At 39.5% G+C, this 24,228-nt stretch overlaps 1 protein-coding gene across 6 annotated transcripts in view; it reads left to right on the forward strand.

Annotated features, from left to right (window-relative positions):
* The window catches only part of MSRA (methionine sulfoxide reductase A), a 288,566-nt gene that overhangs the window by 95,954 nt on the left and 168,384 nt on the right, over positions 1–24,228 (forward strand). For all 6 annotated transcript variants that reach the window (XM_030037338.2, XM_030037340.2, XM_030037341.2 and 3 more), the window contains exon 2: positions 17,497–17,565. In XM_030037338.2, the coding sequence (XP_029893198.1) occupies positions 17,497–17,565 (69 nt within the window). The remainder of the gene's footprint in view (positions 1–17,496; positions 17,566–24,228) is intronic.

Here is a 24,228-nt window from a genome sequence, read left to right on the forward strand (position 1 = left end):
TAATAATACCCTCCTCAGTTAGTATTTTGATATATTCTACAGTTCTTTTTAATTTTAGTATTAACATGGGTTACTGATAATTAAATATATGTGAACAATCCCTTTTCTACAACTCTACTTTTCTACAGCTCTGCTGGTGTATTTAACGTGTAGTATCCTTTCTAATCAAGCACGCTTTTCTCCTATGTAGCTTTGTCAGTCTACATCCTTCCTTGTCCACTCTGCCTCCTTCCTTCACGGCTCTGCTAGAGCACCCGCGACATGACCCCTGCTATTCTGTCTCTGGATTTCCTCTAAGCCTTCAGTACCAATTATATCTAATTGTTCTAGATTTGGTAATTGTTTAATGGTGTATACAGTGCTCACAAAGGCCAGGTAAAGGCCACTAAACATGTTTTCACTCTTTAAAGCTGCTGTCTTCACTCTACACATGGCATTTTAGTAAAGTTCTGGATATAATATGCTTATTAGCAAGTTTTTTGAGAACACTTAAAGGCCATAATTAGTCCATCTACTTTAGGTTCCCAAATTAGGCAATGCATTACCTTTAAAAGAGTTGCCTTGGACCAGGAAGGATGATTGAGGACCCCAAAAGGAGGCCCCTTGCTCTTTCCATTACCTGAAAGGAAGCCTCATCATCTCTATCAAGCGCTTCAATACTATAAATGTAGATATTCTTGATGTGAGACTTTACAAATCACTACCAGCATGCAGTTTTTTCCATGTAAAGAAATCCAGGTAACTCCTAACTGTGCATATATAGTCAATGAAAGTCTTACTTACAGTGAATAAAGTATCTGATGCGTTGGGGGTGATCTCACCACTCAGAGACAGTCTTTTTGTTCCACTCTCCTGTCTTTATCCTGGCTTCATCGCCCTCAGAAGTCAATGCTGGACAGCCTACATATAGGATAATTCTTCTGAGCCTCTCGGGGTTGATAGTGGATAAAACCTGGTCAGTAAGGCAGAGTCAAATCCACTCTGCTTCCTTTCCTTACAGCTCATCCACTTCCTCTGCTTTGACTACAGTCCTGCTTAGGAGATCTCTCCAAAGACAATCACTAGACAAACAAGTTTCTTTGTGCAAGTATCTAATATAGGACTTCATATTAGATGCTCTTATCTAATGCTTCTTGAAGGTTTAAGTCTACTTCTTAGCCCAAGTGTAGCTTTGCGATGACACTCTTCTGGGAATGGTTGAAGGCATTTTAAAAATGAAACTTTGGTCTCCAAGAGGCCAGGTTTCAAAGCAGAGATGCTTAAAGGTGCAGTGAAACTAATGTTAAGATGCCACGTAGACAGCAAGCAAGGCTGCGACAAAGATGCGAACAGTTCAGTGCCTAACCCTGTCACCCTATGAGAACTGTGTGCCTTATGCCTAGGTTTTCTGCATCTTCATTCATTTTAATTCCTCTTGCATCTCATCCTAAATCACTCATGCACTTTGGAAGCTACAAAATGTGAATTGGAAGTTTACTGTGAAGCATCTATTCACGATGGGTCCTTTAACTGTGGGTATGGTTTCGTAGTGGTCAGTGGCTAATTTGATGTTTGATGGTCACTGGCATCAGTAAAGAAACATAGTTTGAGCCTAGAATCCTGCAGTAATTTATTTGACTTAAGATAAAAGTGAAAAAAAAATTTGTTAAGTATGAAATATTTTATGATGTATTTCTAGTCACTAAGGAACAGAGTATCAGCCTTAACTGCAAGATGAAGTTGTAGCATATTTTTATAATTTTATATTTTCACTTTAAAAATTGTCTTTTTTAGAATCCCTTCCCCATTCACTCCAGATACAATGAAAGAAGCAGTATCATGACGTAGTTTCACAAAGAGGACAAGCACTTTGGATAAACTATATATATAAGGTTGAGGTGCATTTTTGAAGCTTTGAGTGAGACGCATCCGTCCTTTAAGGAGATAGTTAATTGATGACCGTGCTCATTGTGGTCATTGTGGTGGGTTGACCCTGGCTGGACACCAGGTGCCCACCAAATCTGCTCTATCGCTCCCCTCCTCAGCTGGACAGGGGGGAGAGAATATAACAGAAGGCTTCTGGGTCGAGATAAGGACAGGGAGAGATCACTCAGCAGTTACCGTCATGGGTGAACCAGACTTGACTTGGGGAAATTAATTTAATTTATTGCCAATCAAATCAGAGTAGGATAATGAAAAAAACCCCCTAAATCTTAAAACACCTTCTCCCCACCCCTCCCTTCTTCTTGGGCTCAGCTTCACTTCCAATTTTCTCTCCTTCCTGCCCCCCGAGCGGCACAGGGGGATGGGGAATGGGGGTTGGGGTCAGTTCATCCCACGTTGTCTCTGCCACTCCTTCCTCCTCAGGGGGAGGACTCCTCACTCTTCCCCTGCTCCCGCATGGGGTCCCTCCCATGGGAGGCAGTTCTCCATGAACTTCTCCAACACTAGTCCTTCCCACAGGCTGCAGTTCTTCATGAACTGCTCCAGCGTGGGTCCCTTCCACGGGCTGCAGTCCTTCAGGCACAGACTGCTCCAGCGTGGGTTCCCCGTGGGGTCACAAGTCCTGCCAGAAAACCTGCTCCAGCGCGGGCTTCCCACGGGGTCACAGCCTCCTTCGGGCATCCCCCTGCTCCGGCGTGGGGTCCTCCCCGGGCTGCAGGTGGAGATCTGCTCCACCGTGGACCTCCCTGGGCTGCAGGGGGGCAGCCTGCCTCACCATGGTCTTCCCCACGGGCTGCAGGGGAATCTCTGCTCCGGCGCCTGGAGCATCTCCTCCCCTCCTTCTGCACCGACCTGGGGCTCTGCAGGGCTGGGGCTCTCACATGTTCTCACTCCTCTCTCTGGCTGCAGTTTGCTGTGCAGGTTTTTTTTCCTTCTTAAATACATTATCCCATAGGCTCTACCACTATCGCTGATGGGCTCAGCCTTGGCCAGCAGCGGTTCCATCTTGGAGCCTGTCGGACATGGGGGAAGCTTCTGGCAGCTTCTTACAGAAGCCAACCCCGTAGCCCCCCCGCCACCAAAACCTTGCCACGCAAACCCGATACAGTGGTTTGTAACACTGTTCTCATCTTTATTTTTGCCATCAGATTATGAGCTTCTTCGAGTAGTAAAATCGCAATTCCCTTTTTTTGCAAAAGAAAAGCCAGTCGGCCTAACCTTGGCGCTCCCCGATCCTGCCTTTGCTGTGCCGACAGGGGATATTACCAGAAAAAGGCTGACGTTCGTCTGAAACAGATTGCGAGGGGAGGCCTGGACCCGTCAAGCTTAGCTGAGCATTAGGTCTGGTCATTTATCACTGTCAGATGGGCGAGGGGGGGAAGAAGCACTGGACCGTTCCTGCTCATCTGCTGACTGACAGCTGACTGAAGCCTAATGCAACCTCCAGGCAGATAATCTGCCATCAAGGGGGAATGTGTATGAGAGAGATACTCTATCACAGGCTGCATGCTGCTTCTTGCTCAAAGCTACTGACATCTTCACAAGGAAAAAAGAAATGTCAGTTGTGCTTTAAGGGGCTGCGGTGTATTGTAATGCTTCACTAAAACTGTGCTGTACCTCATTTCCATGGTTTCATGTAGATCCATTTTTAAAAACAGATTAACGGTGTAGTGGAGACATGCAGTCAGGCACAGAAATGATAATATGATGACAATGTTCAGATGAGAAAAAGCGCTGTTTGTTTCACCTATCAATGTAATTCACAGGACTGCAGATATGCTGCAAAGCGGCGTAATTATTTAAAAATAGCAAAACCCACCCTGCCAAATATAGGCCTCTGAGTAAGCCTACATATTTAAGGAATGGGAAAAATATCTTGTGAGGGAAAACTGAAGTTAAAGCAAGAAAAATCTAATAAGTAAGAATTAATACTATTTCCTGCAGTGTTTTGTGCAACAAATACTTCCCGTAGGTGCTAATTTAGAGCAATGCTCTGCAAGACAGGCTCCCAAACCAGTGTGAGAATATCCTGTTTTCAAAAATTCTTGCTCTACCGCCTAATGAAAAATTCTGCATCTTTAATTTTGTCAATCTTAAACTCAAGGTTTTATTGTTTTTAATTTGCTATTATTTTTATTAACAGTATCTAATTTTGCTATTCATTACAAATCATATGCATTAACTTAACTGGGGAACATTTTAATTGAGCACTGCTGGAGATTTTCCAATAAATTAACATTACATACTTTTAACAGATGTCTGAATTAGACATTGTTATTAGACATTGTAATTAATAGAAGTATTACTCAAATTAAAATCTCAGGACCTTAGAAAAATTAAATTGTAGGTGACTGAGTGATGTTAACTCATTAATAGAGAGTGACTGTTGAATTCCCTCTGTTGGGTTTTATTAGCCCAATAAACACCCTTTTCCAAGTACCTGGCGAGGGAGTTGGACAAACTTTGGTATAAGGGACTGAGAATCAAGACATGTTTTACCAGGGGTATTGTGGAGTTCTTTAACCTGTCGTTGTGTTATTGGTATAATGTGCATAATAATACCTTTCTGGGTTGTTGTAAAATTTTAATATCACGTGTTGGTTAGATTTTTTTAGATACAAAAATCACAATAGGCCTGGTTGTTCACTGGCTTGGATCTTCAAAATTATTTTGTTCCATTTTCACGGAGAAGAAATACAAAGGTGGTGGACATTTGTGCAAGGAAGAATCAAGCCCCCTAAATGTACAAAGTATCAACGAGTAGAGGGAGAAAAGTATGAGAGTGGCTTTTCTTTGGTATCGCTTCTCTAAGTGAATGAAAACAGACAGTCTGGTTGGAATTAATTTGACCCAATATAGATATCTTTATCTGAGCTGACGACTGTAGAAGCCTTCATATTAATTGGGGAAAAAATAGTCACCTGCAGGATAAGATTCATCTCTTCTGTATGTGGATACCTAAAAGCAGATGAATTGCCCAATACTGCATATTTCTCCCCATTAGTCCAGGTGCTTTGGGTGAGAGGAACCTTCCCTGGGACAAATTCTTCTGCATTGTATTTCAGAAAAAACAAAGTTACATGTAGAGTGATCTCATCAGCTTGAATGGCATGTTTTAGTGCAATATTAAAATATTGTAGTATTAGTCAAAGAAGTCTACATTGGAGAAGCAGTGTTTCTCTATGAGTCCCTCTGCAGGAAAAAAGTGTTTGAGTTACGGCTCTGTGTATGTAATTAAAGACTTGAAAAACCACTGGTCTACTACTTATCTACAAATTCACGGCCAGCCATGAATTTCAAAGGGATTTTCCCACTTTGAACATGTATGTGAATGTCCAGCAGAAATTACCTTGACTCTAATTTTGAGAAGCTATGAACATAAACAATCAATAATAGCTTGTCGGTGTTCAGATACCCAGTATCAGTTGGCACAGGACTTAACTGCTCTCAGGCTGAGCCCTCAGAAAGTGAGCAGCCTAAATCAGAAGTCACATTTAGAAGGTTATTTATGTAAATATTAACGTGTAAAAGGAAATCATAAAAAAGCAACCTACTTAAAAGCAATTTGGGGGATTTTACCATTAGGGCTGCACTGTTTTCTGTACCTAGCTTTTCTTTGCATAGGCTAGCCTAGAATTTGGCATTTATGTTGCTGATTCACGAGCAGGGAGATGTTGAGCCAAGCAGTGCCAGGAAGCATACCAGCAGAGATTATATCCCCAGCAGCAGTCTGTGCTGAGGGCACATGGTTTCCAGAGTTTGGCCATTATAAGAGCTTATTTTTCCTGTGAATCTTCTGTCCTTCTCTTAGGCCGTGGTCCCTGCCCTTTTAGACAGGTTTTTTTCCTTTTTTTCCTCAAGAAAGATGAGGGCGCAAGCTCTTCTTCTGTAATAAGAAAACAGTAGAATTCCTGGAGCTACTTTGCATCTCTCTGTGCTTCATTGCAGAATTTCTGCCTAGAGCTTTGTGCTAGTTTTCATTTTTCATGGTGTACACATGATGTCCCAGTTGAGTATCCAGTACATGTTTTATTCATGTGCTTTTCACCCCTTCTTTGAGATCATTAATAAAGCTGCTAAATAAACCCAGGCTTAACAATCCTCCTTGCCACACCCCACTGGACATCTCCTCCCAACTCCGTTACACTGTGTTTATCATCGTCCTTTGTTTGGATCTCTTGGTTTTCCAGCCTGTCTAGTATTCTTATCCAAGCTGGTTTAGATAAGGGTTTCAAGTGGGGTTTTGAAAGGCATTGTCTCTAATTCTGAAATAAAGTCCAGTTGTATTTTATCAGCTTCATTCAATTCCTACACTAACAACCAGATGCTGCTGGCACTGCCTGAAAAGCAACGATGGTAGAGATGGCATGGATTGTTTGTGTTGTGTGGATAACTCAATACCACACTCTGCTCCAGGTTTAGGGCTTTTTCTAGGCATTCAGTGCATTGCTGATCATTATAGGGAGTCAAAAAAAGGTGTCGTGCTGCTATATTCTCTCAAATGATGGCATGCTGACCTGTTCTTTTGCAGAAGGGGATAATTATCGATCCAAATTATTCAACAGCTATGCATTGGGTCCCACACAGTAAATGCAACAGTATTTTTATTATTTTTATTTGGGTTACCACACAACGATACAGAACTGACAGACAGCTGAAATCTCTCTAGATCAGTATACTGGCAACCTGACTATGCAGTACATACAAGCCGACTGACTAGTGTCAGGTTTTTCATGTACATTTCCATAACTAGAGTTTAAGGAAGGAGATAAGGAGGTAGCTGTGGTTTTGTTTATGGGGATCTCCTCCCTGCTCTAAGGAGAAGTACCACAGAAATGATGAAGAAACTTGTTAGGAAGTATACAAAGTGATGGCTGGCATCTCTGAGTGATTAGAGGTGGAACAGGATGTTCAGCTTGTGCAGAAAAGATGGGTGGCGGTGTAGTCTCGGTCAGGAGGGCCTTGAAAGTAGACAAGCAACTTCTGCTTGGCGTGATAGAGAAGCAATCTGAAGAGGAGAGTGACATTGGCAAACTGATGGACTGGAACAGTGTTCTTTGCAGCAATGTTTTTGGGGAATTTTAGTGCTCCAGAGAGCCTTTCTCAAGTCTCAAGGAAAGCATATTTTAGCAATCAAGGTGGGTGATAATGAGAACCTAAACAACAGATTTATACGTACATGTAGATAGTGGAGCCATATTGTAGAGGTATTAGGAAGAAAAAATCTTGACCATTTGAACACTGCATATCGTCTTAGAAGGGGAAATTACATTTGTATTTCTTGTTTAATTTTTAACTTCTGAATCTAGGTGTTCTCCATTTTTTTAATCTCCCAACAGGCAGGTTAAAAAGCATAGGTTTTAAAAACGAAAACTGAGACTTGCATGTTATGTCATAACTCCATGAGTTATGTTTTTGGGAAATGAAATGATGTGACAGTCCCCAAAATACCACAAGAGTTAACCACAGTGTGTACCTAATATGTTTCTGTCTACGTTACCTGTCTGAGCTGGGTGAACACTGTATTGATTAGAGGTCTATTACTATAGTACAGCAACAAAACTCCGTGTGAGATAGTCTACCTTCTAGCAGCCCTTGTAGATAGGATTGTTATTTTCCTCTGCTATTGTTTCCTTTGCTATATTGAGGGTATGTTTCAGTATTAACATTTGTCCTGGTTCATAACCCAGAATCTCCATTGGTGTCAAGGCCATGTTTTAATAAATACGTATGTACACACAAGTACGTATAATCCTCCCACTGAATAGATCATAAATCTCAGTGGTATTACTGCAGGTGGTATAGGTGGAATTCATCTGAGTTTGTCACTCATTTCCTTATAATCAGTGCTCAGACATTGACATTTTTAAATATGATTCATTTTATCCTGAAGAAAACATCCAGAATATGTCAGATGAATCACCACAGAAGTGTCTGGTTCTTTCCAGAGTACAGAAGGATCCAAGGCTGAATACTCAGATGTAGATATCCATTGTAGATGACTAAAACCAAGTGGCATGAATCCCAATTTCAGCATATTTAATTTAACCTTAATGTATCTACCCCAGAACTCAAAAGTTAAATGCCTGGCCTACAGAATCAGAAAATACATCAAGCAGCACATATGGGTACAGTCAGGATGCGAGCAGTGTTGTTTATCTAAGTCTCATGTACTTTCTGTGCGTGAAAGTCGCATAATGGTACGTGGCTTTGTCTCCTTGAAAGCAGTAAGTCTGTTATTGCAGTTTCTAGGATACATTCCTCTGGCCATACCCCAAATATATCCCCGATCCTCCTATTTTACCCCCCACCCCACCTTCCTCTGTCCCAGCTGCCACGTACCCAGTACCCCACACGCAGTGCGTACATCCGCTCTCTCTCTGGTCTTACGCAGAGCCCTACAGCCGGCTTTTCCCCTTGCCCTACACATGCTCCTATAGCCTATCTTCCCCATCGCACACGCGGTCTCCTCTGACCTTGCAGCCCATCTACCCCTTCGCACTGCGCAGCCTGCTTCCCTTGTGGTCCATAGCTGCGTGACATACTGCTTCCTATTAGCACAGTCACACAGCTACAGGCGCAGCTGTTCAGCCACTAATCTGCAAACCCCAGTAGATTGGAAATTTCAAAATCGCTATTTTTCCTCCTCTGCATCGCCATTGCCCTATTCTAAGAAATGAATTCATTTACATTTTCAAAAACTTATTTTCCTGTCATTCCTGTTGGTACATTTCCCGGTAAGAACTGTAGAACAAGATCAGTGTGCGATAATCTCGCCTTTGTTCATTAAACAGAACCTATGTTTTTTGAGGAGTCCATGTGTTTTGGGGTCTGAACTGACACACTGTGCTAGGACGCATCACATTTTGTAGCATCAATCAGTTCCTGTGTAGTAATCTGTTTGATAGAATGGATGCAGCAGAACACAGTGTGTCACATTGTGAGACATCATCTCCAGAATACATTTCAAAACTGTTTTCAGCTACCACTCTTCCTTTCCTGACCTACTTTAATAAGCAAAGTTATTTATTTTTCAACAAAATTTGTAATTAATGTTTTCCATTGAATGATGTCATGCTTTTTTGATAATAGTTGGGAACCACCATGTGAGAACAATAACACAATACTACAAATAGTTGTAGGCAGTGAATTACCGTTAGGTAGCTGACCTCTCTTTTTAATTGGTAATGAGTTGACAGCTGATCTCTACTGACTGACTGAGGATGGAACTAGAGAAATGAGAGGTGAAAGAAACCCAGTAGATCATGTACGCCATCTCTCTGCCAATGCTGAGAACCAAAATGACTTGTCAGAGTTGGAAACGTAAATGGCTGGGTTCGGGCAGCAATGTCCCTGTGCTGAAAATATCCTTTGGGAGACAAAGTGATTTGAAACATAACACTTCAGGTTTCATCTGATATGACATTAGATTTTCTTATTACACAGGAGCTTGCAGAACTGACAGTTCTGCTCATTGAACTAGACCTGAAAATAAAAAAGACCTTCTATTTCATCATCAGTGATGAAGAATTTATGGACGAAATTCTGCCATAAATTACACGTCTAATACCACTATTAGCTCCACAGAGACCTGAAGTTGAGCAGCCCTCTCCCTCTTGTGCCTCCCTTTAGTCCTCTAAGAGCATGCCCCTGGTGAAGCTATTCTTCCATGGATTTTTCCATTGAGTAGCTTTTTGAAATCCCCAAAATGATGAAGAGAGGCTCCACCTTCAGTGACAAGGATGAATGGGTGCTTTTGGACAGTTTAGGTTGGAAATGGGGGGATTTAGTAAGTAATTCCTATTCCTTCAGCAGCACTACCTACAAGCTTTCTCTTTAACAGCCAGACTTCCCCTCTGTCCTTCCAGATCATTGTGAAACCATCTCAAAAGCATTTTCTGATATCCAGGAAATCTTGGGAGGGGAGACGGATATAAATAAGGTGAAAGATTTCCCCTCTGTCTGAAGAAGTAAGGATCTGGTTCAATATTAATGACTGGAACAATCCTATCCTTGTACAATTTATAAAATGCTCATATATGACATAATTTGGTACATAGTACGTGCATAACTCCTCTTGGCATACTAAACCCTTTTTTTTAAAGGAAATATCTTCTGGGTTTTGAAACAGGTAGACAGTGAAAAGTTTTGCATTTATGCTTTTGTCTGAAAGAACTATCAGGCTTGCTCCTAGAATAACTGACAAAGCAATCCAAATAACTGTTTTGATCAAACTATCAGCCATGCCTACTGAGAATGATAGGACAAAAAAAGAAAGATTCTGGCTCTGTGACAGCTAGGCTTTCAAACGAGAATTTAGTCAGATTGACTTCAAATTGGATGAATCAATTGTTAAAAGATTTCTCAGAGATTTAGTAATTTAAAGAAAAATAAAAAGACTTAACAATTACTGTTAAAAGATTTAACAGGGGTAAGGTACAGTAAAAAAAAAAAAAAAAAAAAGCAACCACCCAAACCCTCTTAGGTTTAAAAAGTCAGGCTTCAAGGTTTGTATTTAGGTATATAAATGAATGACCTGTTTTTCAAAAATACTGGACAGTTGTGACTTTCAGTGAAGTTAACAGAAATTCTGGAAGCCCAGAAGTTTTTAGAATCAGGGAATTTATGCAGATACCTCATTTTAGGCACAAGTACGGTAAAGGTCAGATCCCTGTTTTCTAAGCCAGGTGAATGAAGTGCAATGAAGGTCTCATCAGATAACATGTAAATATACTGAAATGGAGCTCTGTTTTAAAGATATTGAGTAAGTATTATACTTGGAAATGTGAATAACACATCTGTTACTGTCTTTTAATTCCACAGGCCATGTAGCCTAATAGAAGTGTGCATTTTAGTAGAGTTAGTTCACTGTTAATAAATTAAGTGCTGCCTGTAGACTTCAATATAGTTACTGTAAGGGGTATGACTATTTGAAAAAAAATGAACAGGTATTTAGTTCATTCTCTGTTGACATGTACTGGTTAAATTAAATGGGTAAATGAAAAAGAAAATATTTGTTTGGAAAATATTTGTAAGTAAGGCTAATTTTTGCTTCCTTTGAACTGAGTTTTCATGTGTCACCTGTGTTGAACTTTTACCCAAGGGCAGTGAATTCCTTATTTTTACTACTTCGTCTTCCTTAGCTTAGGATTTCTTCTCTTTGGTGACACTTAACAGACCTTTTACTCATTGCACGTTAAATGGTAACACTGCATTGCCGAACTTCCACCATTTTTTTTCTAAATGTTGCAGTCTTTCATTGGAAATAAAAATTAGATAATTTCTTGTATACAAGAGAAAAAAGAAACCCACTGGCCTTCAGTTGTGTGCTGCATATCGATGGTGCACAGCAGTAAAAAGTGTTATATGAAGAAGCAGAAGGGAATGATCAGGCCTGACAGCCCATGTATCTCACTGTGGGTTACTAGTCATGCCATGAGGAGCTTTTTTGGAATGTCTTACTTCTCACAAAGCACTTCACTTGTCTTGTGCTACGGGTTAGATTTGTTGTTACATCAGTTTTCAGACTGCTGATAATTCTGTCTTCTCCTGAAGCAGTAAAACTTTCTCAGCCATCACAGGAGCAATGAATCTGATGTCTTCACACTGTAGCATTCATTTTACTGTGGTCTTTCTGGAGCATACAAACTCCAACATCAAAGTTAAACTTGGGCATTCAATGAATTTTTAAATAGAAGAACATAGCAGCTGTAGGTTACATCAGTCTGTCTCCATGTTATGAGTTTTCAAATGGTGTCTGTCATCCTACTTTTCATTACTTTGCTTTAGAGAGGTGGAGTTGTGACTGTGGGTGACATAGTCCTCTCACATCCAAAATTTAGGAGGCATTTAAATAACTCGCTTATTCGATGCTGAACATTTTTCTTCACCCCTCTTTATTTAGATGAAAGCAGTCTTTTTCACATAGGCCTGGCTCTAAGTTTTATGCCCCTTCATTGCCTCCAAAATTTTGTTTAAAATGAATCTGGCAACTATGCTAAATGTTATATGTATGTGCCATGCACAGCTAACACTCTGGAAAGTGAGCAGTGCTTTTATGTTTCTTTGGCGCCCATCTTGCAACTCTTACGATATATAGTATGACTTATATGCCACTTTTGGAAATAATAACTGCTGAGCTATTTTTATTGCTGTTTTACAAACTTCTCGTATTGCCTCTGTTAATCTGTCTGAAATTTCCAGCCCCTCAGTGATCTAGCTACTGCATCGACAACTGAGGGAGTGTTTGGTGGAGCCAAAGGAGAAAAAGTCGCCACGGTGGTGTGATGGAAAGTGTAGGAAAAGGAGTCTAAGGGAAAACAGAAAGGGGAAAGGAGTCATTCAAGCAGTCGCTGATTTGCTTTAGGAAGTTCCTTCCTCACCCCATCACTGCTTAGCCCTTTTCTTCCTCCTCTCCCCATGTACACATTGTGTTTGTGCTGGTAGGAGATGGAGGAGGCTCATGGTAATTGGTTAATCAGCTATTTTCAATTCAATTCCTGGCTGTGCTTACCATGGAAAATTAACAGTCCTTGTGTATAAATATGACCCCTGCTCCTGGATTAATTTGATTATGTGAGAATCTCAGTTTTCATTTAAAAATAATAACTTTCTGGCTGCTCTGATAAAACAAGTTTGGATATGTAGTCTAAATATTCCCTAATGGTTTAAAAATCAAAAGATAAATATGAAGAATGTATGAATCTCTTACTAATAAAAATTAAATGTTCTCAAATCTTTACTATGATTACTATGATTGCTTGAGATTGAATATTCGGAGACCAGAAAATTTCTGATTTTCACTCAATGCTGGATCAGCATTCTCTGAAAGGCAAATCTTTTTAAGCAGCTTCATTTGGGTCCACAGATAGAGAACTCATGTTCATTAATGACTGTGGGTATCTTAACCTAGAGTTCCTCTCAGATATCTTCAGTTATGCAAAATGCCTTCTGTAGACTTTCTGCACTGCTGGTTTCATTCTTGGTATTACTTTTATTTCATCTGCACTACTATGAGAGAGGATTTTGCCTATGAGTGACTGGCTGCTCTGCATTAGACCAGTGCTTTAATTTTGCATATTTAAGAAAGAAGCACAAACTTCAGCCTCTAATAATTGCAAGTTTGATTCTGTTAAAGGTCTGATAAGTGCTATAAATTTTGTGGCAATGACTTTATTAGGAATCTAACTTAACAGCAGTGAGTTTATTTAACTGAGCTTTAAATTTCCTCTGGGCTTATAGCAGAACAGTAAATCTGCTTAGAACCTAAGTAAGTCAGGCTCATTTGAAAGGAAATATTTTTTACAAAACTTTCTCATTTGAACATCTTTCGTTGTTAAATTTATCTATTACAGGTGTGATTCCATCGACATACATGCAACTCTGAAGATAAATGAAGTGTCTACTAATAAATAAAAATGTGCCAGGGAACAGGTCCAGGCACTGGAACTTGATTGTCCACACTGGTATATTGCTAGGATAGAATCTAACATGATTTCAGCTAGGCTAATTAACACTCCTTCAAATAGTTTCTAGATATGACTTGTTTATTTTTATAGTTTACTAGTATAGATAGTAGCCTAATATGTGTGTGGACAGAACTTTAGTTGAAGTTAGTGAATCTTTAGCAAAGGGCAATTGTAGGACTATGTTAGAAACTATTGAGTGATAGGCTACAAAGACTGAATAATGCCGAAGAAATACTGAGGACCTGTTTAGCAGCTTATGATTATCTTTCCATATATTATGCTGTTTCACAGATACAGAGGACCTGTGAAGGATTATTTCTATAAAAATCCAGAGAAGCTAGGGAGAGCGGGCCAGGCACTGCACCTGTCTACAGCAGACTTTGCCTGAAGCTAAAGTTGAATGTCAAGACCTCCAGGATATGTGTTGCTTTCAGCACATACCGGTTCTGTTCAGCAGGGAGCAAAGTACGTTGCAGATATCTCTCAGGCTTAGTTTGAAAATGGTAGAGAGTTTCTGCAGTTGAGGATGGAGCAGCATTCGGCAGTTTTGAGAAGAAGTCCCCCATTGTTTGGTTGTGAATTTACATTAATGAAAATGCTGACAGCTTGAATATCAATGAAACAGAAATAAAAATTTATTCCTTACCAATTGGCTTTCTGTTGAAACCCTGAGGATCAAGAAGATCAAAAAAATGACATAAAGATATCCATATCCTCCCAATTCTACTTTTCCAGTGCTGGAATAGTGTTGTAGTCCACTGAAGGATTAACCCTGTAAATATTGACAGTATTAGGGTGAAGTGTGTTGTTTTCACCACTAGGAAGCTGAAGTTAACTTCTCATAGCCAGTTCAGTGTTCACTGATAATCTTTCCATGTCTTTGTAACAACAGGTTTTATCTTACTTATTGTAAGCCCTTGTCTCTGGAATGATGATGAGCTTGGAAAAGTCATTTATTCTTTCTGTTGGCCAGTTACAGGGAAAGTCCTTCTAACTTTTTTCTAACTCCATGGGGCCAAAGTATTTCTGATTTTTTGGAGCTACTGAATCCAATTTGTAGGTGAGAATTAAAGCTTATGTTTCCACAAGAAAAACTGTTCAGTAAAAAGCCCCAAACCGCAATGTTCTTTGAATAGTGTACTTGTTGAGAGGCTCTTTATACTTATGTGTTGTTACTTTCTTCCTAAGGTTGAATGTATGTTTTGTGAAAGTCCTTTTAATTTTTTTTTTTTTTACTATTTAGTGCATCTAGGTAGGGGGCAGGGAATACTGGAAAATTATAAAACAAAGTATGAATGACAAGAAAATGAATTATTTTATCTGGCTAGGATCTTTGAAACAAAAGTATGAAGGCATTGGAAGGCAACTTGAGAACTCTGAAAATATTACTTTCATTCAAGCCCATCTCACCTCTAAAAGTTTAATTTTAATTTTAATATATTGAAAGCCTCACCATTTGAAATGATAACTACTTCATACATCATATATGTCATTCACTGTTTAAATGAAGGCAGCTATCAGGAATAGGGCAGGGTTAGTTTATTTGATCTTGCATGATGTTTCGTAATTTTTCTGACTGTTCGCTCATCTCAGATGGCTGTAGATCATGTTAGTAATACAAGCTATAGCTAACGAGGTTGAAACCTTGTACGACGCTGGTCATATTACTCCCACTCTGGAACCTCCAAACAATTTCCTTCCTAAAGCCCCTCTCTTGGCTTGCATGGCCCAGGGCATTCAATCTTCCTAAATGCAAACAATTGACTTCATGGCACCTCTTGTTCCAATTGCAGATAACCCTGATTTTCCCTTCTCATTGACTGCTGATAAATGTTTGATGCCAGCTGGGATTAGCACTGTGCTATGCCTCCCTGCTAATGAGAAATACTGCTTTCAGAGAATTCGCAAGGCAACCCCATGTTCTTAATTTGACATGTTTTATTCCTCACCAGGTTCCGTACTACAGGAAGTAAAATAATGCACGTACTGAGAAAAGTCTCTTGGCTTTGTCCCTGGAAAGTATTTTGTGAAGAGAAACCTGTATTTTGAGTTCAGGCGATTTTATTTCTTTTCACCGTTGTTGACAATGAATCTTAGTAGATCAAGAAATGAATGTGGGGATGCCAGTGAAAAGGATTGGGAATATTCTGTTGTGGATCTGTACATTTTATTTTATTTGGAGGTTGGAAATCTCGCTTCCAGGTTATAAATACAACCCTTCCAGGTTAGATATACATCCCTGATTATACAGTGGTGATAAGCCTATATTATCACAAGGAGTAGAATTTTCTTTATGCAGAGGAAAGTACATTGGGATGAAAGAGAAGTACACTGGGATGTGAAGAATATATTATTTAGTTTGGAAACTGAGCAGTTTCTAGACCCTGGGAGCCATCTTGTCATGGAGGGAGTAAAGCCAGGCTTCTACTACTTTATTGCATAGAAAAAATCCCTGTGAGCACTAGCAATGCCAGAATATTGCACTTTCCTGTACTCTTTGTATTCCTTAAGAATGAAAGTCTCAGAATTTATTTGTTTTTTACACAAATTCTTTGTATAGGTGTTCTGTCTTATGTCCTCCTGTATACTTGTGCAAAGATATATAACTTAGGCTAGAAATGGATCATTTAACTAAAGTAAACCTCAAATGGACCAACTTTTCAGCTTCCATGAAAACAGCAGATGTGGTTTTGCTAATTTAGTGTCATGCCTCAAGTTTTCTAAGAAAAATTGAAGAAATTTATCCACAGCATAGAGGAAGTGTCCTGTGTGAAGAACATCTCCATTGCAGAGACCTGGTGGGACCTGGAAGGCGCTGGAGCTGTTAACTCCAAGTCACTGAGAACAATTGCACAATGCTTTTTGTTTTGCATTTTGTGCTCCTCTCCCCTTCTTGAGTAAGCGTTGGTTAATGGAAGAGCCGTTACGTTTGATCTGTTACAGTGGTTTCCAGTGGCGGCAGTAATTTAATAGTGTTAAAACAGTCCAAGGTGTGACAGCTGTAAAGGACAAACTCTGTATGGTCTGTCATGGATGGACGCGGCATTAGAGTATGTTGGATGAATATTCATTTTAGCAAAGAGGTTGCTTGTTGTGGTGGGTGTAAATGTCCAGGTTTTGGTGGCGGGAGGGTTGCGGGGGTGGCCTCTGTGAGGAACAGGCAGGGGCTGCCCCGTGCTGGTCACAGCCGGTTCCAGCCGGTTCCAGCCAGTTCCAGCTGGCTTGGCAACAGCCCCACCACAGGACACAGCTGAGCCCGTCAGCGTCGCTGGTGGTGCCTCTGGCAAAATATATGTAAGAAAGGGCAAAATATGGCACGGCAGTGAGGAGTGAGGAAAAAAGTGTGAGAAGCAGCTCTATGAGCCTGAAAGTCGGAGTCGGGAATGGAGTGAAGTTGAACTGGGGAAAAGGGGAGGTGGGGGGAAGGTGGTGTTTTAATTTGTCTTTGTTTCTCACTATCCAAACACATTTTAATTGGCAATAAATTAAATTAATTTTCCCCAAGTTGAGTCTGGTCTGCCTGTGATGGAATTGGTAAGGGATCTCCCTGTATATTACCTCGACCCATGAGCTTTTCCGTCTTGTTTTCTCCCCCTGTCCTGTTGACAAGGGGGAGTGAGAGAGCGGCTGGGTGGGCATCTGACAGCCAGTCAAGGTCAACCCACCACACCAGTGCAGAAAATACACATAGTTCACGCTTGATCATATAAAAAAGCTTGTGGTTGAGCACCAGTATGTCCTAGCAGCAAAGGAGAATTATGATTTCCCTGCTTTTTCTGCTTGCATGAAGAGGTTGCTTTCAAGAGTGCTCCATGTGTGACAGTGATTGCTACGTTATATTGCTCTGTATGTGTGTGTCACGTTGGTATCAGCTGACTTGTCTTAACCACTAAACTGAAACGCATCTCCAGCTTATATCCTGGGACTTGTGGACAGTATTTTTGAAAAATAGACTCAGAGAGTGTGAAGTTCCAGATATTAGTGAATTGTACAGGTCGGCTTTCATAAATCAGACTTCAGGTTTCAACAGAACTGTAAGAAAAAACAGTTAGTTTTATGCAAAGCATATATTCTATTACATTTTGACTTTTTTTTCCCCTTCTAGATAAACATCATGTCAATGGAAACAGAATGGTAGAACCTTTCCCAGAGGGAACACAGATGGCTGTATTTGGTAAGACATCAGTTTTAAAATAAAAGCTCTAAGCTGTATAGTGTTACTGCATGCCAAATTTGTTAATATCAGCCTGACTCCTTAGAGTTTTAGAATCTGGGTTGCTATTGCCATTTTCTAATCACTACATCAGCTAAAGCCACTGATTGTTTTTGGAGATGTCCATGCCGCAAAAGAAGTATACTAAAAGTATTTTTCTGAGTTACACAAACAGAAGATTTAAACCCTTATTTTGTTCCATAAAAATTCCCAAACAGTAGATTTTAATGTATGATAATTACTGTAAGATCATTCATTAGTTTAAACAAAATTCTGAAGATGATCCATGATTCTCCAGACCTTAAGTCATGCAAGGAACTCAAACTGTTGGGGTCTACTGTACTTGCAGAGTTGTTACCGTTTACATGCCCCAAACCAAACCTGCTGTTTTGTACTTTACTTTGTGAATAGTCCCATAGACTTCCTGTTAGGTGCCAACAGAGCTGGAAAGGTGGCCAGTTGTAAAAGAGAAGATGCTTAATTTCATTGTATCTGTGCTATTTTCTGTGAAAATGTCATTCTTTGAGCCCTTTTGTAAAACTTGACAAAAGTGTTTCTCTGGAGAAATTAATTACTTCTGGAAAAAAGAAACATCCTAAACCAGATCAGAATCACCAGTTTTTTACCAAGATATGGACTTTGCCCAAATGTAGGAATCATCAGAGCTGTCATTTCAGAATGTGCTAATGTTAGGGCAAGCCTATGGAATTTATTAGGGAAGAAAAAAGTGGTTTTCTATGACAATTATTCTTAAAACTTAATGTTACAGAGAATCAAAACTAACCCTGTTTTGAACCATAAGACTGGATTGTTTAGAAAGGATATAATTCTCTATTAACTTCTATAGGGTGGTACAAAAGTGCCTTAGGAAATCTATTATATCCTATTAAATGTTTATCTATCTGGGATGTTGAAGTAAATATTAAATTACTACTTGATACACGTGCTATATCATCTAGCCTGATGGAGTTCTAAATCATAATAAGTGCAGGTCAGGTATGTAAAGCAGTCATCACTATTTTTGACCTGGGCCGGTTCTAATAACATACATATATACATTTTGGCAATTGCAAGGAAATGTGTGTAACAACAAACATGTAAAAACGGAGGATGTACCCTGGAAAGCCGTGATTCTGAGAGGTGATGCTAAATAAATGCCCAGTATGATGTAACAAAAAGAATAAATGCAGCCTTCAGACATGAAGTCAGGGGCATAGTGAGTAGGCATGAGTGGGAAATTTTATACCTGCATGCAGTGTTTCCGAGACAGATACTAAAATACATTTCATATTCTATTGAGCAATTTATTAACAACAGCAACAAAAAGGTGAAACACTGAAACAAACTATCAAAGCAACCAAGAGAATCTGCGTATCATCATGTCTTCAGATACAGACTGGGACAGTTAACAGGGTGCCTAACCGGAGGTTTCAGAATTCAGCTCACCAGGCTGCCTGCTGCCAAACCAGAGGGATGGAGGTCTCCTGTAGTCCTGCGGTGTGGATATCTCAGTAGTCCTAGGGCACCCAGAATGAACTTAGACACTTGTGTCAGGCACCCCATTCACCCCAGATGCTTCCTGAGGTTGTGCATCCATGGAAAACACATTATTGATCTCCATAAAGGCAAAAGTACTAGAAATTATCTTCTCTACATGATACAGTAGATCATATTAGATAATCTAATCATCCCTACTGATGTTAAAGATTATGAATCTGTATTTTACAGGAGAAAGTAGCCCATGTCAATATGGCATTTTCTCAGTCATTGAGCTTAGCAATGGTGATCTGGTCTAATTTATAAAAAGAAAGCATAGCATAAATATTTCAAAAGTCTGAGCAGTGTCTGAAAGTTCTTAGTAACAGTTTACATAGCTCTCTGGAATAAACTGTTGATCTTAATCTATTTTCAAACAGAGCTGTATTCACATCTGAAATATTTAGCAATCCTATGTGCAATGCAAAGGGCTAAGTTATCCATGGGCACTAATTTATTACTCCGAAAATTATCTTTTGAATTGATTATTGCAAAAAAATCATAGTAAGTGTTAACTTTCCTGTGGAGCTAATGTTTCTGTAGTTACCACAGTTGAAGAGGAGAAATGGTTCGTGGGTGTCACCCTTCAGTTATCATCGTGATGTCTTCAAGTTCTCTTTAGAGTTCCTCTAATCCAGTATTGTCTTTCTGCCAGTATTCCCTTGTCTGTGGATTGTGGGAACATCAAAAAAATCCTGGAGTGTTGGAATGAGAGAATGATAATTTTTTTTGAGGTAATGGAAAATGATTGTATGTTACCTTTTGAGTTTTAAAGTTAAGATGGATGTAGAGATTCTTCTTCAGATTTCTTACAGCAGACAGGGTGAGAGAGTTCTGGTACAATCTGATATTGATGCAGTCTTCACTGTTTAAATTTTTTTAAAGCTCCTCCTTTATTTCCTGTGTGATGGTCAGGTTGGTTTTCCAGTGGTTGTGGTGGGTGTGGATGTGAGTGCTTCTATTGGTTATATCAGTGTTGATTGTACACGATTTGTAAAATTTCATAGAAAGTAAAACCGTATCTACAGAATTCCATTGGAATAGCGCAAAAGCTGATTAAACAGCCTACTTTGGATCATTCCTGAGGAACATTGTTATATTCATATCAAGCCTGGTAACTTTCATGATTTTTAAATTGCCATAGATTTTCCACAACATTATGATTGCAAATGTTGGGCTAGGTGGTGAAAACTCATGCTGCTGCCATCTGTGCTGTGAATAAATGAAAAACCTACATGTTCTTAGGTTTACTATTAAACCTGAAATATAATAGTATACAAACATGACTCTGATAATAATTGTTGTCATTTGTTGGCATTGGCATCCCATTCTGATATGTGGTATAGAAAAACGGAGCTACAGTTCACTTTTGCTACCTCCCAATGGGGCAGCGTTTGCTGGCCCGTGTGAACAGGAGTGATAGGAAGCACTCAAAGAAGAAAACGATTATCTGTTAGTAATTCTTCTCATCACATTGTTACTCATCCTATCCATGTATACTCCTGTTAACAGCAAGTTCTTTGTATTTTAGGACTCTCTAAGCTAGGGGGAAGAAACTGAGCTAGTCTGAGCTAGTAGGCTTTCTGACTCCACCTTAGCAAGAGAGGGCTTCTCCCTCCTCTTCTCCAGAAACACCCTTTAATCCTTTAATTGGGATTGCGCAGGGACAAGTCTCGAAGAGCAGCAGTTACTAAGAAGTAATCCCTCTTCCTTAAAAAGATCTACAAAAGCTAAAAGATGGTAAATAACCATATGATTTTGTAGATATAGCCTACTTGCAGTGAATTTTCCTACTGCTTGGATAGTTTTAGATTCACCACTAAAAATAACAGTATAAAATGTAATGCTGGGTTGTAAACACTAATCCTTTTACCTGCTTGCAAAACGCAGTTAGATTGCATTACATAGCTCCATCTTCTGCAAAACCTCCTTCAAGATGCTCTTACTAATGCTGTGTTATTTACTTTATGGTATGACATCTTGTTTTGATCAAGGTACAGGGGGAATGTACACGGGTCATTGTTTCTGCAGCTTTCCATTTATAACAGAACCTCACAGTTTTCAAAAGACTATTTAAAAGATCTTGAGATTCTCCGGTTGTCTGTTTAGCATCATTCAGCTGCCTAAGATACACCTATTGTTCGTTAGAATAAAGAAATGCATCCTTGTTTCTACAATGGTAAAAAAGCTAGATTTCAAGGATGAGGGTGACTCTTTAATGGAAATCTTTTAATGCTAACTATCCAGTGACCTCTTAATCCCGTTTCCAGCTAATACTGAAGCACTAAGAGCACAGGAGGTGCACAGGCACTGCTCACAGCCTCACTGGAGGCACTGCAGAATGCTGTATCAAAAATCATTGTGCCCCTTGAAGTAAGGAGGAGGATGTATTCCCAAGTTCAGTGACTGAAACAGATGAAACTCTAGACGTTATGTGCTTGTGTTATGGATGGTAAAGTAGAAGCCATTCAATAAATGCCTGTCCAGAAAGTTTTGTTGTAGGTTTTATGGCCATAGATATTTTCAGTTATTTTGCCTGTAGTGACTGATTTTGACCAGAAACCTAACCAGAAATCAAAACTTGAACATATATTAGGGGGTTGATAATGTTTTGAAAAGAAGCAATTTGAGATCTAAAATCAGCTTTTGGATAGAGGTGTAAAAAATGAAAAGAAATGCTTCAAAGCTGCAGAATGTATGCAACTTTTGATAAATTAATATTTCCATCAGTACCATTGTAATTCTTTGCATATTTTGAACACATTTAAATGCACTACTGTATTATGCCTAGAAATATTTCTGGTCAGCATTTCTGAATTTTAAGTGCATACTCTTCTTATCAACTGCTGCTATTGCAAGACTCCAGTTTATCCCAGAGCACCTATGTATTCACTGTGCTTTATATGCTACCTTATTTCTCTAAGAGGAAGCATTGTGCATATGGTGCGTTCATAGAAGGGCTCTTATTTACCTTTTGTAAAATCTGGCAATAGTTCAGATTTGTAATTATAACACTTTTTAAATACAGGACTAAATTGTGTTGTATTTGCTTGACATACTGGCTAGTAATGGGATAATTGGTTTCTTAATGTAAACAAAATATAGACAGAAGTGGGATGTTAAGTAACTGATAAGATCTAATTACAGACATTTCTGAGTTGGCAGACAGATCCAAGCTTGTTCACCTTCTGCTCTGCACTTATTAGACAGCAGCATGTTCCAGTAATTCTACAGAGACATATTATTATTGTACTTTGCCTGAGTTATGATGTCCTATTGAGATTCAGATGTACCCTATGCATTCCCACAATTCCCACTTCTTCCAAAGGTTATTTAAAAACTAAAATAGGATTACACCAAGATTGTCCAGTTAGCCCTGGGCAGAGCCAGGGGTTTCTCAGCCTTTGCATGTGGCCTGTTCAGCTGCCTCGGCAGTGCAGCTTCACCCCATACCTGTGTGGGTTAGCAGTTGGAAAGCCGTGCTCCTCAAACAAGACTTGCTCTTGAGTGGTTTAACTCTTTCTGATACAGGCTTGATCAGGGCAACTTTTCAACCAAAGGAAAATAATTTCACTTGAAAGTGGGATGATGTGTTTAAGAATGGATCACTCTATCCTGAAACAGCTACTGGTGGCTATGTCAGATAAGAAAGTGTCTTAGGAAGTCCTTTGGTCCAACTGAGTTTTCAATTACTATGTTTTTATGATGAGCTCTGTTCTTTTCACCAGGAAAAGGACATTATAGGAAACAAAATTTGAACCCCAAGAAAAATACCTTTTTTGTAGACAGTAAAAATAGAACAATTTTTCTCTGTTGCACAAAGAAAAGGAAGAAAACTTTAAACCACGCTACATGTCGGAAGATATTATATCTCTGTCTGAAGAGAATGTAAGACTTCATGATGTTGAAACAGGTGTGTGTGCTGTGACCCAAATTGTAGGAGAAACATCTACAGCAATATTACCAGATGTTACAAAGATCACACTGTGGAAGAACTGAGAGCCAGAGGGAATGTCTTCCAGAAGGGATTCATGTTTCTCATGCTAATTCTCTTTCAACGTCTTGGAAAAGTGAAGGAAGTGTACTAAATGGCTGGATTGATAAAGGACTGAAGCATTAGTGCTCTCCTATGTTCACAAGGTGGTGTAAAAATGGACACTGAACTTTCTGCAGTTCTGGAATGAGAAAATAAACCTGTGAAGACATTGCATAACAAAAAGGGTTTGCCTAAAGGGAGTCTGCTCCATCCCTGAACCAAATCATGTTCCTATTCTTACCTTTGCAGTATGTTTATTAAAGAAATATATCCTTATTTCCTATTTTCTTTTATCTTCCAGATACTGACTTATGGCCAGTGTCTTTTTGTTGCCTCTTCTAGTGAACTGAAACACAACCCCGTTCCCTGGCCTGCTATCTGGTCCTGGTTCATCCTTATTGCCACCAGTGCCTAAACATCTTCTTCCTCGTACTCTTGCCTGAAGTATGATGCTGTGGTTTGCTGGTCACACCTTCAGGGGGTATGTCAGCTCTAAGCAATTGCCAGGGAACATTGTCTGTTTAGGATTTAAAAGTACAACCAGGGAAGCCCTGAACTGAAAATTTTCCCCTAAGCCTGTTGTAAAATAAGGCGATAAACACAGAAATAAACATTATTCTGGGACCTTTTAAAAATGCAAATCTTACTATTCAATTTCTCTTGTCCTATAGCATATCATAGGCATTAGGCATTAAATGCCGGTGATCTGATTTGATAGCATTGTGCGTCAACTTTGTGGTAGTGTAAATGGCCGATTGCAGAGCACTATGCAAGACAGACCCAGATAAATACAAAATGCTACTGTCTGCTTGGTCTTTGCCAAGGACGTTTCCTGACATTTATAAACACTAATAAGGGACAATAAAATATCCCTAATGCAAAGTGAAAGCTGTCCTTGATCAGCACAACCCTTCATAACATTCTTTTATTTCAAAGGATCCACATCTCTTTTTCTTTTTGCTTCTGAAAACAAAAGTAATGTGGCCTTCAAACACAATATCTGTCCTTCTCCGTCAGGGACTTGTTTATGTTAATTTAGCTTTCTTGAGGTA

This window comes from Aquila chrysaetos, chromosome 15, assembly GCF_900496995.4.
Source record: "Aquila chrysaetos chrysaetos chromosome 15, bAquChr1.4, whole genome shotgun sequence".
Taxonomy (NCBI): domain Eukaryota; kingdom Metazoa; phylum Chordata; class Aves; order Accipitriformes; family Accipitridae; genus Aquila; species Aquila chrysaetos.